This window comes from Lytechinus variegatus, chromosome 1, assembly GCF_018143015.1.
Source record: "Lytechinus variegatus isolate NC3 chromosome 1, Lvar_3.0, whole genome shotgun sequence".
In the NCBI taxonomy this organism is placed as follows: domain Eukaryota; kingdom Metazoa; phylum Echinodermata; class Echinoidea; order Temnopleuroida; family Toxopneustidae; genus Lytechinus; species Lytechinus variegatus.
Window position 1 is genome coordinate 89053376 of NC_054740.1, and position 18157 is coordinate 89071532.

Here is an 18157-nt window from a genome sequence, read left to right on the forward strand (position 1 = left end):
CAATTTGGTGTTTGAAGAAGAAAGTGCAGCTAATGGCGAATACTGTAGGATACTATTAGAATACATACCTTACCATTACACATGTACTTAATCTTGAAGCATGATTTTTATCAACCATCTTTAATACTTTAATCACTTTGATCAAGATCAATATCTGCAATGAAAACAATGTTTCCTGCAGTATTCTATTGATATATTCATCTCTCTGCTAATTTATTCATCAAGTAACAACATTTTTTTTAATCTTCAAACTTTGGGGAGAAATCTAGTTAATAAAGTAATATGGGTCATTTGCAAGAAATGAAAATCAGAAAATACAAAAATACACTGTTGAATAAATAATGCAAGGTAATACCAAAATTAAACAATACTCTTTAAGCCTAAAAAGACTGGGGGGGGGGGCTGATTCAGCCCCCCCTCAACATTTTTCGCAATAAATCTGCTGTGCGAAATTTTTTGACCGCGTCGCTCGCTGACTTTTTACTTTCAAGTCTCGCGCAACTTTTGAGACCAAAATTGTGACCCCCGGGTACGCGGTTCCAAAATTACGCAACATTTCGTAAGTGCATGCAGACCCAAAATTACTCAAAAACGTGAATTTGTGTACAAATCCAATGCAAATAGTGTTCTTAGCCAAAATTCATTCAGCCAATGTTTCATTATTTTTCCTTTTACTGCTTAAAATCAATTAATTTTATCTTGTTTATGGTCAAAATAAAGTCCCTGACAATTTCCATTGAAAAAACAATAAAAAACAAAAAGTCGAAAAACAAAGAAATACATAAGAAATTTAGAAAACAATAGAATACATAAGAAAATAAATTTGATTTTGAAATTAAAAAAAAATCAATTTAATCAGATGCCTATCTAGAGTATGTGAAATAAAAATTAGCATTTCAGAGGCTACATTTTATTAATTAGAGCAAACTGATGATTTTACGCATAAATTAACATAATTAATGAGACATGAGATTTTTTGCCGAATTTGATGTTATAGTTTTGTAGATAATGCCATGGGTAATGCGTGTGCCAATTTTCGTCGCGATCGCGCGATCAACGGCCGAGATCATAAGGGGGGGCTGAATCAGCCCCCCCCAGTCTTTATAGGCGTCGAAATAGCCCAGTCTATTTAGGGTTAAGTATACAACTTTCCACAGTGGCACACAAAGGTATATCAGAGAGAGAGAGAGAGAGAGAGAGAGAGAGAGATAGAATTGGTAAATAATTTGGATATTTGCATACAACTTTTTTTTAACCTATTCAAAATGAACATATTTGTAATATACCACTGTTTAAAATATCTTTGTGATATTGTATTGCTGGTGAACAAGAAAGAAAAGGCAAGAAAGACAAAGGGGTATATAAAATGTAAAAATACTAAGACCATCTGAAGAGGACCTATAGAAAGCTTCTTAGGGCTTTGTTTAGTATGGAAAGCCCCATAAGGTCTATGTTTGCTCTCATTATTCCGAACCTCTACATTGATCGATGGAAAGACATGGTCACAGAGTTTGGTAAGACAAACATGTATCAACAGTACTTTAATGCTCAGTCTCATTAATGAATTACTCAATAATACCCATCCTGAGTATGATCTCAATACTCGGACATCTCAAAATTCTGCAAAAAAAAAAAAAATTTAAGTCCAAGTGTAACTGTATGATAATCCTCCCAGATGTGTCCTCCACGGGAGTATAGAAAGACTTAAAAAAGCATGTGTAACATAAAGATACCCTTAATACTTACAATCAATTGTAATTCCTGCATTTGCCCAAGACTTATTTTGTTATGCTTACTTGTATGACTGAGTGTATCAGTTATGATACAGGGACCCAAACTGGTAGGTATTTCATCCATCTTGATTCACCCATTTATAGACAATGACCATTATACTTCATCTTGTTCCTCTTCTATTCCCTCATCCTCCTTGATGTCCAAGTAAGGTCGATAGAAGACATGGGCTAAACCAAAGAAGATGAAAGACAGGATCTTTCCACATAGACACAATCCTAGCATGGTGAAAGCCAAGGTACGGTTGTCATAGAGCCAGCATATCTGAGATCCTTCACATAGAGACTCCCACACCAGGCAAGACTTGTCAATGAACAAACCAAAGACGATCGGTGCTGGGGCGCTTCCTACAAGATCAAATGATAAGAGTAATCAGTAAGCAAAAACAAAAGAGTTTGCTCTCTTTACAGACTATGTATTAACTGCTACATCATGTGATGGAAAAAATACAAAAAAACACAATTTTGTCTCAATTTGCATTTTAAGACAGACAATGGAAAAGTGCACTTTCTTACACGTTTATATATTTATTAAGAGAGACCTAATTGATTTTTGTATATACCTGAAAAGGAACATTGTAACTTGAAAAAATGGAATGTCTTACTTTATAATCAACATTCACTACTAGATATGAAATGATTCTTTATGCAAAAACAAGATTTTATTAATGGAACCATCCCATAACATGTATACAAATAACCTATTAAAGCCATATATGACACAGTCTGCACCTCAAGACCATCCCATAACATGTATAGATAACCTACTGAGGCCATATATGACAGTCTGCACCCCAAGACCACTCCATAACATGTATAGATTACCTACCAAGGCCATATATGACAGTCTGCACCCCAAGACCGTCCCATAACATATACAAATAACCTATTAAGGTCATACATGACAGTCTGCACCCCAAGACCACTCCATAACATGTATACAAATAACCTACCAAGGTCATATATGACAGTCTGCACCCCAAGACCACTCCATAACATGTATAGATTACCTACTGAGGCCATATATGACAGTCTGCACCCCAAGACCACTCCATAACATGTATACAAATAACCTACCAAGGTCATATATGACAGTCTGCACCCCAAGACCATCACATAACATGTATAGATTACCTACCGAGGCCATATATGACAGTCTGCACCCCAAGACCAAAGGCTCTTTGCGAATGCGACACACATCTATGTGCACAGATAGAAAAAGAGATATAAAAATAAAATAATATAAAAAGATAAAACAGGAAAAAGAAAGCATGATATAAGGGACAAATGTGTCCAATGGAGAATGATGTAATTCAACTCTCACAACTGTGTGTGGCATTATCTATTGGTGGTGTTAATACAAAGAGTCTCTTCATACCCCTTTCAATGCATCAGTGGTCTGTATAAGAACCATACTAAATTGTATTATCACTGTTAAAGTCAGAATAAATCTACCCTAACGAGGCCAGGCATTTTTCGGGGAGTCAATGCCCCTCCTTAATATCTTAACCACTGTGATCGTGAGCACTGAGAACATTCACAAAATGACTGTGTGCAATGTTGTACACAAGGCTGTGTGGCTGATATTTCTAACATAAATTATTTCTGCTAATTTATGAGTAAATCATAGTTATTGCTCTAATCCACTTAATAAAGCTACTGAGTTGCTAAGTTTTGTGCAATTATTCTTCGCAGTCTTTCCAACAATTGTATTTGAAATAACCTTTGATAATAACAAGTGGAATGCCTCTGGCCATCTCACCTGCATCACGCGGTTCAATATAGCAGCAGTGCACTACTCTAACTCGCACAAGATGTTCAGTGATACATGGTTACTCTTATGTCCACTTTTTATGAACTAGACCAATAAACTTACAGAGATATGATGGTTATTCAACAAAAAAACCCAACATTGCCAAAGTTCACTGACCTTACATGACCTTTGACCTTGATCATGTGACCTGAAACTCGCACAGGATGTTCAGTGATACTTGATTACTCTTATGTACAAGTTTCATGGATCAGATCCATAAACTTTCAAAGTTATGATGGTAATTCAACAGATACATCCAATTCGGAGAAAGTTCATTGACCTTTGACCTTGGTCATGTGACCTGAAACGCGCACAGGATGTTCAGTGATACTTGATTACTCTAATGTACAAGTTTAATGAACTAGACCAATAAACTTTCAAAGTTATGATGGTAATTCAACAGATATCCCCAATTCGGCCAAAGTTCATTGACCCTAAATGACCTTTGACCTTGGTCATGTGACGTAAAACTCATGCAGGATGTTCAGTGATACTTGATTAACCTTATGTCCAAGTTTCATGAACTAGGTCCATATATTTTCTAAGTTATGATGACATTTCAAAAACTTAACCTCAGGTTAAGATTTCGATGTTGATTCCTCCAACATGGTCTAAGTTCATTGACCCTAAATGACCTTTGACCTTGGTCATGTGACATGAAACTCTAATAGGATGTTCAGTAATACTTGATTAACCTTATGGCCAAGTTTTATTAACTAGGTCCATATAAGTTATGACGTCATTTCAAAAACTTAACCTCAGGTTAAGATTTGATGTTGACGCCGCCGCCGTCGGAAAAGCGGCGCCTATAGTCTCACTCTGCTTCGCAGGTGAGACAAAAACTACTTTCTTTTCAATTCTATTGATTTATGAATCTCTTACATATTTCTTTGCATGACCTTTGTTTTTTATTATTTTAGGCCAAATATATTGCATAACTTTCTGAAACATTATTATGCGAATATCAACCACTTTTAGCTGTTGAAGGAATAAATCATATCTTGATGAGTAATGAGAAAACTGCATTTGCACCCATACACAAAATCATGTTTTAGAGCAATTTATATCTGACATTGAAATTAGTTTTTGTCATGTGAAGAACCTTTTAGCTCTAAACCCTTTTGTCAGTATAATTCTTACCATTCCAATGAGAAAAGAAAATATGGGAGTAGACATTCTGCTGGTAAGCTAAAAAAGTGCATTAAACTTGCACAAATGTAGTTTGTAGCTGACAACCTTTAACTGGTGTATCCTTTTATTTGTCAATTCCATTATTCCCTTCCAATGTGGTCTTTTAGGATACCATAAACTTTTCCCCTACACCCTAGTCAAGAGCAATTCAAAAGATAACAAAACTCAGTCACCTTATACTGCTAGCCCAGGCAGGAACAGTAGCAAAGGCATTTATGAAGAAGAACAGCCATAATAGAACAAAGTAGGGCCACGTGTAAGGACATGTTGTTCTACATCGTCCTGGGACAGCATAGTCTTCCTCAGGGGAGTCTTGAGGAGTTGATGATTCAATGGTTACTGTGATATTCTCACTTCCGACAGGTATTTGAGATGATGCAGCATGGAGCATGTTAGTACTGATACATTGGCAGTTCCGGAATACCTAAGGAATGGAATACAAATACATGCAAATATATTGTTTTTTTATCATGGATTGCATTGTAGGGATGCATGATATGATATCAAAAAATTCTTACATTCAATAAATAGATGAAAATGGTCCAAGATATATTTCTTTCATTGTAAATGATTAAGATTTTAATGTTTTGTAAGTAATTCAAATGAAATGCTAGAAAACCATGACATCATCACTGTTACCCAAATCCAACTTGCCAGGGACAAAGGGAAAGAGTAATAGAAATTTCACCCCTTAACCTAGGGATAATTCATTCATACTGCTATTCTTCTGTCATTTTAAGGCTAGCAGCACCTTAATTTCTTTCAAATGGTGAGAAAGATGTCAAAAAGTTGAAATTTTCAATAACAAATCTGAAAAGTACAATAAATGTTGGACTATTCAAAATTCATGTCATTTTCACAAAAAGTTGCAAGCTTGTAGAGGAAGGTGCACTTAAGCGGTGTGAACATTAAAAAATAAGGGATCATGTGCTTGTTTTCAAACTATCAGCACTTTTGTTGGAGCAAGTGTGCTATTTAAAACACCAAATAGCGCGCCAAAGTCTTTGTATCTATGCGAGGAAAAATTCCAAACCACTATACCATTTATTTGAAAACAAGGTCATACTTTGCAGCACTTCAGAGAAAAGTATTCAGAAATTGTAGTGGTATCTGAAAAACATTGGTTCATGGATTATTTTCAGCTATTAGCTTTATAAAATAAAATAACACATTGGATCTGCAGTTAGAATGCAGATCATGTAAAAAAATCAGCTGATACCTATAGCCAACTGACCATCTGTTCATCCATTGTGACGGCAATGCGCATAGCGTAGAATATGCGCAGATCATGATTCAGAATGCAAGCCACATAGTTAAGTGGCACCCTGTATGAAGAAGAGTTTGGTTTATAATCTTCAAGTCCTGGTCTGAACAAGCCAAAATAGCAGCACTTATAATGCTGTGCCTTCCCAGCTGCCTCCCATTCTTCACGAGTACCATTTTTTCCAACATGTTTTTTTTCCAACATGTTTTTTTTTTTCACATCATGATGAACATTGTACTTTTACAATTTTCTTGAATGAACTCCATTTATATGTTATTCATATGATGAATGAAATGAACGCAATCATTTCAATTCATTTAATTCCACTATTCTCACTTACCACTTCTTCATCAAATGTGTCTTTACGGATGCATCCTGCATAGCATGGTGAATAGTACATGATGTCATCACTGCCACATACAGGTTCAAAAGACTTAGAATGGCAATCACAATGGGTATTACAGGGCAGTAGGAACATGCTCTCAGCTTCAGTCACTGACTTAGTACTAGGAGTAAAGACAAGAATATTAAACAAAACTTCATGGTTTAGAAATATATGTAGTGGCAAGTAATGACTCTAATTAATGACATTATTAGAAAAATCTGTATGAAGAGAATTAATTTTGTTGAAAAAATCCAGTAGGCAAAAACGATAGTTCATTATTAATCAATAAACAATACTTCCTGGTTTAGAAATATATGCATTAGTAAGAAAATTCAATGCACATAAAATAATGACTGTACAACAAAGCATTGATCTGGCAAAAAATTCAATAGGTAAAATCTGTACAAAAGAATTATTCTTTTTGTGAAAAAAATCCAGCAGGCAAAAAGGATATTTCATAATTCACAATGCAGACTCTATAACCAAAGTGTCAGGGTGTTGCAGCCTATTTTTAAGAAATTTGTACAATACATGCTGCAACCAACACAGGTGAATTAAATGGGAACATGACAGGAATTAATTCCTGTAAAAACAGACAACATAATAGATACTTCACTAATGCCATGAAATGTATGCTGCAGTATTTCAGTGTTTAGAAACTTCAAATAAAGTAAGTATTCAGCTACAACAGTTTTGTCATGATTCATGTTACTAATTCATTCTCAGGAACTTTGTAAATCTGGATAAAAAATAATACATGACAATAACACAATACATATCCTGTATAACTAATATTTCCTAAAAAGTGTTATAAGAGTACCAAAGAAAAATGTATGTATTGCTCATTCTGCTCCAAACCATCGATGAGATTATAAAGAAAAGAAAATAAAAGAAATGAAAACTGCCTGATACTTACCTTTCTTTGGAATCAGTTACACCTGCGAACGGCACCATAGGACAGTGCATAATGAATGCAAGTGATGCTAATAATGATATCAACACAGAAATAACACATAGCTTGATAAGGCCTCTAAACTTCAGATCCAGTCTGTTAATGACTATTCCACTACCTAAGGAACCAAGTAACTGAGCAGTGATTGATAAAACACCTAGAAAATCAAAGATAGAAGAACATATTAGAAGAGGGCTACATATCAAGAATCTGGTTTGTGATATATTTTTAATAACAAACTTGCTCATACCAAATCATAATCAGGATTGTATAAAAAATTGATGGATGAAAATTAATGATCAAATGTTTTATTAACGTTCCACAAGATATTTGAAAAGAATGTGATAGAAGTGATATAAACACAATACAGCTTAATTAAAAAAATATATATATATGTTGCAAGTTTGCAACATAACTCATTCCCCCCCCCACCAAAAAAGAAAACAAAATGATGCTCAACATGGTTGCTCACAAAATAAATGCAATATCTATTTTCCTACATTTTGTCAATAAAAGAGATTAAATAAGTAGTTTCTAATCTCAATTACAATGATTACTTTGTTTCTTCAGAGTAGAAAAGATATAACATTCACCTAGTATACTTGCAACTTGACTGGAAGACATGTTTAATTGTGCTTCAAAGAACTTTGGTACAAAGACTGCCACACCCGTTATGATAAACCACTCTGTTGCCATGGCGAAGCAGATGCTCATAAATGGAGGGTTGGTGATGATCTTCCATAGTGCCCTTGGGAAATCAAGTACCTTCTCAAAAAATCCCTCCTGGGATTTGAATTCACTTCCTTTCTGAGCTTCAGATGGACGTCTTTCTGCTATTTTTTCACTCCCTGGATAGTTCAGAAAAAAAGAATATCATTTATCCCTACATGTATGTACAGAGTTTGCCAAGTTTGGATGAATTATGAAATGGTCAATTTGGAATAGTTGAAGGGGAATTCTGGGAAAAACTAAATAATTTTGCATAACATCTTGTCACAGAAACTCAGATACATCCACCCTAAATATTTCCATCATTCAGCCTGTCCCAAAGGCACAGGATCTACATGTAGGGGAAATGTTGAAAATGAATTAGGAATGACGTCATATGTTAACAATATTCGTAGGACTGTAGTAATTGGCTTTCACAAATTTGGTAAAATTAGAAAATATCTGGATAGGAAAACAGTTAGTACATGCCTTCATTATAAGTTACCTAGATGATTATAATAGTTAACTGTGTAAAATCTAGTAATCACTTCTCACTAAATTACAACATATCCAAAAATTCTGCTGCAAGAATTTTAACTAGAAAAATGAAAGTTTGAAAACATAACCGCTATCTCATCTGACCTTCACTGGCTACCCATTCGATCAATAAACTTCTCTTATTAACATTTAGATAGATATTGCCTCTGCTTATCTGCAAGAACTTGTCCAAATTAATCAACCCCATCATAATCAATGTTCTGCTTCAAGAAATCTCTCTGGAATTATTGTCATGACCAAATCCCAAGGGGATCGAGTTTTCCTGAGAGCTGCACCCGCAAAATGGAATTCTCTCATACTAACTTCTAGATATATTATCAAACTTGATCGAATCAAAATGGAAGTAAAAACACACTTCTTTCTGAATGTTCAATCTATATTTAATACGTTATGTTTATAATGTCTATTTAATATCTAAATTTCAGTTGATGAGGTTACCATACTTCCTGCTTTTCTTCATGCATAAAGACCCTAGGGTGTTCTGCATTTATTAAAAACTCTGCTATCATCATTATTTAGCTTTAAAGTATCTTTACTTTTACTTGCTAGGAAGAGGAAAAAGCACATTGCAACAGCTCAATGAATGATACGAACAAAGTATGTATGCCTTTCTGGTAACACACCTTGCTATTTCAGTATGAGAGGTTCTCTTTAACATCTAGATTAAAAATCTTAAAGAGAACAATGACATTTATAAATCCAACAATGCAACACTATTCAACTTTGTGCATGGTATCAAAACAAGGTTCCTCAATAAGGAAATGCTGTCTTAGGCCTACCAGGCATAGAGGAAACAAGCAACAATTTCACAATGTTCTAAATCCAATTCAGAATTTAAACTAGAGGAAACAGGCAACAATTTCACAGTGTTCTAAAACCAATTCAAAATTCAAACTAGGACACTCTTGCATGGGTATCTTTTAAGAGGTCAGACAAAATCAAACTACATCTTTTATCTGGTTTCATGCTAATTCATTCGTTATTTTCCAATATGCTTGAAGTACTATAATTTCTAATTTGCTTACTGAGATCATTAATGAACCTGATGTTTAAAAACATATGATCATTATTTACCATTCAGGATTATTAGTTTATTTTTTAGCAAACTTACAAATGATTTGTATCTTTTGTATTAGAAGGTCCTTACTTACCTGGTTGTCTCTTTGGGAATCCCATGATGATCAATGCTAAGACAGTCACAATGGCTGCAGCTATAAGAAAGCCCAACCACCAAGCTCCTACCCATAGAGGATGGTCAGAGGTTAATGATACACTTCAGTAAAGATAATAAAAGAAAAAATGCAGGATACTGATCAAAACACACATCTATGACTGTCTAGCCAACAGATACTATAATGATATGATTTTCTGCACAGATGACACAAAACTGAAGTAAATTATTATTGTTTTTTTTTCAGTCTTAGATTTAATTATGGAATTCTTTTTAATGTAGTCCTTTGACAATGGGAAATTCATTTACATTAAAGGTTTTAGGGTGTAACATTTTAGCAATGACTAATGGAAACATAATCTGATTCAGTCAAACATAATTGTTTATACATACAGTATTGCCATGGTATAAGGGGCAAGGTGATGCTCAGTGTAAATGGCGTGGGGGGTCATAATTCTTGTTCCTTTAATTTAACTCAATGAGGGAATGATCTTTTATGGTCAGTGATTAGGAATGAAAGAATGATGGGAGATTTGGTACTTTTTTAATGTTATTTGAGGAAGTCGGTAAAGTCAGATGACTACCAGTAAGACAAGAGTACTGTAGTATAAATCTGCATACAGTAGCACACGTTTCAACTACATAGGAAATAAATATGAAACCAAGCTATTTCCTGCAATTGATATCTCATTTGCAGGCACTTCCTGATTCATTAAATTGCATGGGTTAGTGGGCCAGGATTGGGTTGGGGGGAGAATCATGCTTGCTGAAAGGAGAGGTTAATTTATCATCTGAATGAAAAATAGGATTAATAGAGTTACACCAGTCCATAATTACTGATCAACAGATACAAAAAAATGATATTTATTTTTTCATTGTTAAGTTTTTGCCTTTTTTTTGGGGGGGGGTGGATTGTCATTTTTTTGTAAAACATGTGGTCAAAAATCATCAGGAAAAAGAGGGGGTACAACCTCCCTCTCACTCTCTTATGGAGAAGAAAATGAAGGAGCAGGAGTAGAAGCAAACAAAAAAAAGTAAACAAAATGGGAAGGGTGGGGGGAGAGGAATAACAGAAGAGGAAAGACGAGTAGTCCTCAGCAGAAACACTAACTGCTGGAAATTAGAATCAGGGAGGATTTTGAGACTGGCATTAAAGTATGAGCATGTAGCTCTCATCTTGTGACCAAGGTTGCAAAATGGACTCTGGTGCAACCTGAGCATTATTTGTATAAGATGATAGCACAGTTCCTACTATCTATTTTGAACATAAATTTAAGGAAAAAATCAGGAGGATGAAGATTACGATAGAAAGGGCTGGAGTTGGGTCCTTTTTCGGGCACCTTAAGGTGGAATCGGAGGATTTGCATCTCTGAAGTGAGTAGGGCATTAGATGGGGAGAAAAAGAAGAAGGGCAGGTAGAGGAGGAAAAGGAGAAGAATGGAAGAACTATTACCTGTGTTCATCAAGTTTTATATCTGTGAAGATTGATAATGTTAATGCCCCTACAAAGAAGCCTAAGGCTGGACCAACATTCAGGAAAGCAGTGTAAATACCTAATATACAGTAATACAAAACAAAAATAGAAAGTATTAAAAAGATCAGTTTTGTAAGTCAATTGGAATATGGTAAAACAAATGGGCAATCAAACATCTGATCCAAATCTTGTCCTAAAAATATTTGCCTGTGATTGGCAAATTTGTACCTTGTGCATAATTCATAGTTTGTTTATACACACTTATTTAAATAGTAAGTATAATACACTGGTTTTCAACACAGATACCTGTACATGAATTATAAAAATACTAACAACAATTTAAAGAGAATTTATGACCTGAAAAATGCAAGGTACAAATGTTTCATTAGGGAAGTTGAAAAATCAATCAATGAAAGTTTTCCAAACTCTACACGAACATTCAAAAAATAATAGCAGTGGCAAATTACAAATGTTTTTCAACAATATTAGCAATGAATCAACATTTTCATCCTAACTATTAATATCAGAATATGATCTCACCAAGGAAAAGTCCAAAGTCTTTTGGCTTTAGATTCTCATCCAGGTAAGTTACACCAAGAGTAAAGACTGGAGACCCAGCAAAACCAATCAAAACCATTGAAAATATGAATAATCCAATGAAGTTATCACTTGCTTCTTCTACACCTTCAGTCAAACCTGTAAACAAACGAACAAAAGAAATAATGACTCATCTTGAGTTTTATACACAAAAAACATTCCTTACAGTATACAAATTATGGTAAATAGGCAAAGAAATACCTGGGGCCTGTTGCATAAAATTTTAAAGAGAAAACTCCGGTTAAATTTAACAAGTGGAATGCCTCTGGCCGTCTCACCTGCATCACGCGATTCAATATAGCAGCAGTGCTGACTTTGAAAACTACTCGAACTCGCACAAGATGTTCAGTGATACATGGTTACTCTTATGTTCACTTTTTATGAACTAGACCAATAAACTTACAGAGATATGATGGTTATTCAACATAAAAACCCAACATGGCCAAAGTTCATTTGCCTTACATGACCTTTGACCTTGATCATGTGACTTGAAACTCGCACAGGATGTTCAGTGATACTTGATTACTCTAATGTCCAAGTTTAACGAACTAGACCAATAAACTTTCAAAGTTATGATGGTAATTCAACAGATACCCCCAAATCGGCCAAAGTTCATTGACCCTAAATGACCTTTGACCTTAATCATGAGACCTGAAACTTGCACAAAATGTTCAGTGATGCTTGATTACTATTATGTCCATGTTTCATGAATCAGATCCATAAACATTCAAAGTTATGATAGGAATTCAACAGATACCCCCATAATTGCCAAAGATCATTGACCTTTGACCTTGGTTATGTGACCTGAAATGCACACAGGATGTTCAGTGATACGTGACTACTCTTATGTCAGGGTTTTATGAACTAGACCAATAAACTTTCAAAGTTATGATGATAATTCAACAGATGCCCCCAATTTGGCCAAAGTTCATTGACCCTAAATTACTTATGACCTTGGTCATGTGACCTGAAACTCGGGCAAAATGATAAGTAATACTTGATTAATTTTATGGCCAAGTTTCATGTACTAGGTTTATAGACTTTCTAAGTAATGCTGTCATTTCAAAAACTTTACCTTTGGTTAAGAATTGGTGTTGACGCCACCACTGCCTTCGGAAAAGCAGTGCCTATTGTCTCAGTCTGCTATGAAGGCGAGACAAAAACCAATGTTTGGAATTTTAAACCACTATTTCCACTCATTTTTATAAAAAAATGTTTATGTGTTTGTTGACATTTAATGTATTTAAATTAAAAAATTAGTTATCATTAATATTTATATACGGGTCTGAGCAGAACGAAGCCTTGGGAAGAGCTAGCACTCACCCCATCCCCATACCATTTTAATCCCTATGAGTGCAAGGTGTAAATGTGATTGCTGAATAAAAGGTTTAAAAGTACTCTAACTTGTTTAAGTGTATTTAGGGGTAGTGTTTTCCAAGCACAAGTATTGATATAACTATGAGGAGTGTGGTATAAATCTGAGTAGTTTAGAAAGCGATATGGCTTTAATAAATAATGCACAATTCTAGTCAGCTAGGGAGTATTTCCTCAACATTTTTTTTCTTTCCTTGAACTTGATTGACTGAAAAGCACTGTTACAATGGCAACTGCCAGATAGAACAGGACTTGATGGATACAATTTCTGACAAGTCCTTTCATCTTACTTTTTCTCTGTTCCACAAGAGCAAAATAGATATGAATATAAATTCCATTGTTCTGTTTGAATGGTTTGGTGGTAGAGTATTCCCTGACTGGAGCTATGCATTGAATTTGAATGCTCACTTATCCCTTGACTCCCTCATGCTTTTTGGTCACCTGTTAAATTTTTTTCATCCTTTCTTGTCAAATTAAGATGCTTATCAAAAATGCATTCTTCCACAACCAATAATTTCTTTCGTTCCTTTTGGTGTGTTCAAGCTCTACATATTTCAAGTTGCAAAACATGTACATTCCAGTTATTGTTTGATGATTTTGACCAGTTTTGTATCAAATGTAAATTGTAGACAAATGACAATGCATCCTCTTTGCTGCAAAGTACAATAATATAACCTTTTCAAATTCAAGTAATTCAACTCAAATACTGTAAGATTTTAAGTGGCTTGCAAGATGAGCAGATACAAGCTACTGATCAATTTACAACAGGAATCTTGTTATCAAAACAAATTAAAACTAGTGTATGTCTACATAATGTATTGATATGACTGTGTGCACTAACTTTCAAATTTGACAATTTGCATACATGTATAGTACGGGAGCACCTTCATTACACCTGTGTTTCCCTCCATTATATATATATATATATATATTTTTTTTTTTTCAAATCTCAATATCATATGCATTTAAAAGAAATTAAAGTACATGACACGTGTGCACAGAAAGGTTTTTTTTTCAACATTACCGCATTTCTCCTGAAGCATGGATGAGTTGTCAACACCTGGGCACACAAGACTGTCCTCTTCTGATTGGTTGAATGGTATCACATGATATGGATCTGATATGAAATGAGGCAGAGAGAACAGGACAGACCCTACGGCCAATGCTAAGGTTCCTACTCCAACCCAGACTGGTTTGTTTCCCTTTTCTCCGATATATCCCACAAAGACTGTAAAGAACATTGCAGAGAACTGGTAGGCACTGGCAATGCTACCACTCTCTTTGCTAGAAAAATGGAAGCGTTTCTCTAGTGTAGTGAGGACAGCAAAGAGGAGTCCAAAAGGGACAAGGTAATGGAAGAGCCCTGTGAGTGAAAAGGCCAAGAGATAGCCCTTGATTGTGCTGCAAATCTGGATAAGAGTGGGGAAAAAGACAAAAAAATTCAGTTTGTAAAAACAAAATTTTTATTAAAATTATACTTATACTCACTAAAATGGTAATGACGTACTGTAGACAGGAATAACCGTCCTTTCTGGGGACTTATTTAACAATTTCTGGCATTTTACTATCATCCACATTGGTATGTATTGGTGAGTGAAGCCAACGTAGTTCAGCGGAACAGCCAATGTACAGAGACGTACTGAAGCTTTTGCCAAAAGCTTCAGTGTACATACGGTGTACAAGTATGTCATAGACCAAAATTTTTGGTCTATGACATACATGTACACCGTTATTATTAAATGTATAAAATTTGTTCATGAAAATGGAAATGAGCAAATTGAAAATATTAAAATTGCACAATTTAGAGGTTTATTCATTTTGGCTCACAAGATTCTTTTCATAATAGTCTCAACCTAGGTTAAGTTATGTACGGTAACGTTACTCGTTAGGCCTATTTTTATAAAATGTAACTTAAAGGTAAAAATCACTTTAACTTTAAATTACACAATTTTGACAAAACCAACCAAACACTCAGTACGGTAATATAGTCGGTGTAGAAAATAAAATGCCTATTACAGAGCTACCAAGTCTCACGCATTATGCGTGAGACTCAAGGCAAGCATTTGGGACTCTTGTTCATCCCCTCAAATCTCTGTCTCACGCAACTATCACAGCCTATCCCCATATACATTTGTACACAATGTCTGTGATCTCACTCAGATTCACAGAAAATCTCACGCATAGCTGGTCTTTGAACTTGGCATCTCTGCTATTAACCCCCCCCCCCTCCACCACACAGGTGGGTTGCTGCTTTGCACTTTAGGTTAACCCCCCCCCCCCCCCGATCATTTTAACTCGGATCATGTCCAAGATCCAGCTTGAGATTGTTATTCAAGTTTCCAATTCAATAACGGCTTCAGGGCGGCCCTGAAGTTCAGGCTAGGCCTATAGTATTAGTATTAGTATTACCATCATTAGTATTAAACCTGATTAGATCTCGATCTACCTTCAAACAATTAGCACTTTTGCCACACCAACCACATGAAATTTCCTTCTCATTAAGTTTTTGGGAGATAACATCTTCACTTATAAAAACATCATCATCTCCGTCATCTATCTCGTTTGCTTCATCTTCCGCTAGCACGGCACCCCTGTCGCCAGCATTTAGAAATACACCCATCGAGCCTTCCTGGAGCTCTCCCTGTGGTCCCCGTGATCTGTCGACCGACAATCCGCTTCTGCTTTCCACAGCCATATCTACCGTATCTGCCTGTGCCTGAGCCCCGAGGTCTGACGTAATCAGAGGTAATCTTTCTGAAATACCGTACGGGTAAAAATCGGAAAATATCCTATAGATGCACAATCCCCGCTATAACACTTAAAATAAATGAAGTTTTAATGATCAGAAAAATATCCACCGTCGACGCGTCGTGTCCCGGGGTCGTGTCCACGATCTCGAAATACGGTTTGGTGGTACATACAGCGCATGATCCGCGGGCCGGGCCGCGGGAGGTTACACTTCGCGACGGTACAGGCCGACGCTCCGACTCCAATCATGTTTTTGGTCTTTAAAAAAATATTATGAAGCCTTTTGCCTGATATCTTCTCGTCATCAGTAGGTGCGTAATAAACAGTTAAAATATGCCTAACTTGCCTGCCTATAAATTATTTTAATACATAACTTATGCATGATAATGGCCGCTATATTGAGACAACAGTGCCAGTGGTCCCACGTGCCGAATTCTGTGTCATGATGAAGAATTGGACCTCTAAGTTAGGCTAAGTAACGTTAGTCGAACATATCGTTCAAACATATCAGTTATCATGATGAACTGGTAGGGTCGGTGGTACATGTATGCCGTATGAATATTCCACAGAGGTTTTATTTGATGTTTCTGAAGGGTGAAGACTGAAGAGTATTAAATTGCGCTAAACAAAGATTGATAAAAAAACCCAAAATTTATTGAAACTAAACACTGCAAATCTGCAGCTTGCTTGTCTAACATTAAACTTAAATCCAGGCTTTTTAGGAATTAGGGGCCAGGGCCATTCCACTATTGTGTTCTGAAACCCTGGTCCATATCCCGAGCAGCGTAACAACGTTGTGAGGACGGTAACAGTAGTAGTAGGCATTTATTCATATCGCCTTGATCGGCAAATCTGAATATGTTCAAAATTTCATGTTGATGTTTCCAATCGAAAAATGTCAATTTTGAATTGTTGGGGAAGCGGGAAAAGCATAAGCAACTCAGCTTGCAGTCATAGGATGAGTACAATCGTGTCTTTCTGGGCATACTGTATGTGGAGGTACATGTAATTAATCCCCTTGGATAATTTTACTACTGCAAATTAATTTTTTGGTGACTCCCCATAAAGTGTTTATTTTTCCTGATCCTGCCTGATCTGAATGCTTTTCACCATTTTGAATCACACATGTACTTGATATTTTTAATTCCTACATCATACTGTAGCTGTCTCTGTTTTACACATGTACATGTATAATTTTCAAATATCATTTGTTGTGGATATTCAAATATTTACTAAATAAGCCAGATCCACTCATGTGAAAATGTGGCCTTTAAATTAGTTGGGTTCTGAAATTCATGTTTTATCATGTTATTAACAATGATAGGGGGCACTCACAGTCTTACACTAATGTAAGTTTAGCAGTGAATATTGATTGAAAATCATAATTTCTATTTCTATTAAAGTAAAATGCAAAACTTATTTGTCTTATTTTCTTAATCATATTTTGCAGTGACATACAACAATTGAGCCTAAACAGTTGATTCAACAATGGCAGACCTTACTATAGAGGACCGATCACAGGAACAAGCTGCCAGGTCGTTTCTTCGTCGGAGATTCCTGCACTTCCTTATAGCTGTTCCAAAGCAAGAGATGGATTTTACCATGCATGAGCATACTAATGTTTCTGGAGAATTTGGTATGATGGACATCAATGTTCAACAGGTACAGGTTTCCAATCTTAAGACACCCATTGGGGTACAGAAAGAAGCCATTCTTAGAGCATCTGACATTGTGGCATTTACTCTTAAAGCTCCATTGGATCAAGTTCCGGAGAGGTGACAATATTTCTGTTTACCTGTAGCCATTCATATGGCTATTAAACAGAGCTTGATGTTGTAAGTACATGTAGCCGGAGTGAGGACTGAGGAGAAAGGAGCTCTCAGAAGAATTTATGGCACATGGAGAATGGGAAATGGATTGGAATCAAGGATCTTGACCCATCAAACATTTATCAGCTCTGCATGGGGTTTATTTATGATCCAGGCTATGTGATTGTCAACAAGGTATTCTTGTAGAGAGCATAGAAGGCTTGTGATCTAAACAGGGTCCAGTTGTATAAATGTTACCATTATGGTTACTTTGCTATTTAATAGTACATGTATAGAGTCCTCAGATTTGATTGGCTGTTGATC

General features: G+C 35.7%; 1 protein-coding gene across 1 annotated transcript; it reads right to left on the reverse strand.

The window, feature by feature from the left end:
* Nucleotides 1–1135: 1135 nt before the first annotated feature.
* Nucleotides 1136–16183, reverse strand: LOC121427542 (solute carrier organic anion transporter family member 4A1-like). Its single transcript, XM_041623991.1, has 11 exons — nucleotides 15724–16183; nucleotides 14302–14686; nucleotides 11847–12002; nucleotides 11286–11385; nucleotides 9813–9934; nucleotides 7989–8243; nucleotides 7360–7552; nucleotides 6399–6564; nucleotides 4968–5218; nucleotides 2929–2990; nucleotides 1136–2138 (listed from the first exon to the last, which is right to left on the reverse strand). The coding sequence occupies exons 1-11, from the start codon at nucleotides 15970–15972 to the stop codon at nucleotides 1888–1890; spliced, it is 2190 nt and encodes a 729-aa protein (XP_041479925.1). The 5' UTR covers nucleotides 15973–16183; the 3' UTR covers nucleotides 1136–1887.
* Nucleotides 16184–18157: the final 1974 nt, after the last annotated feature.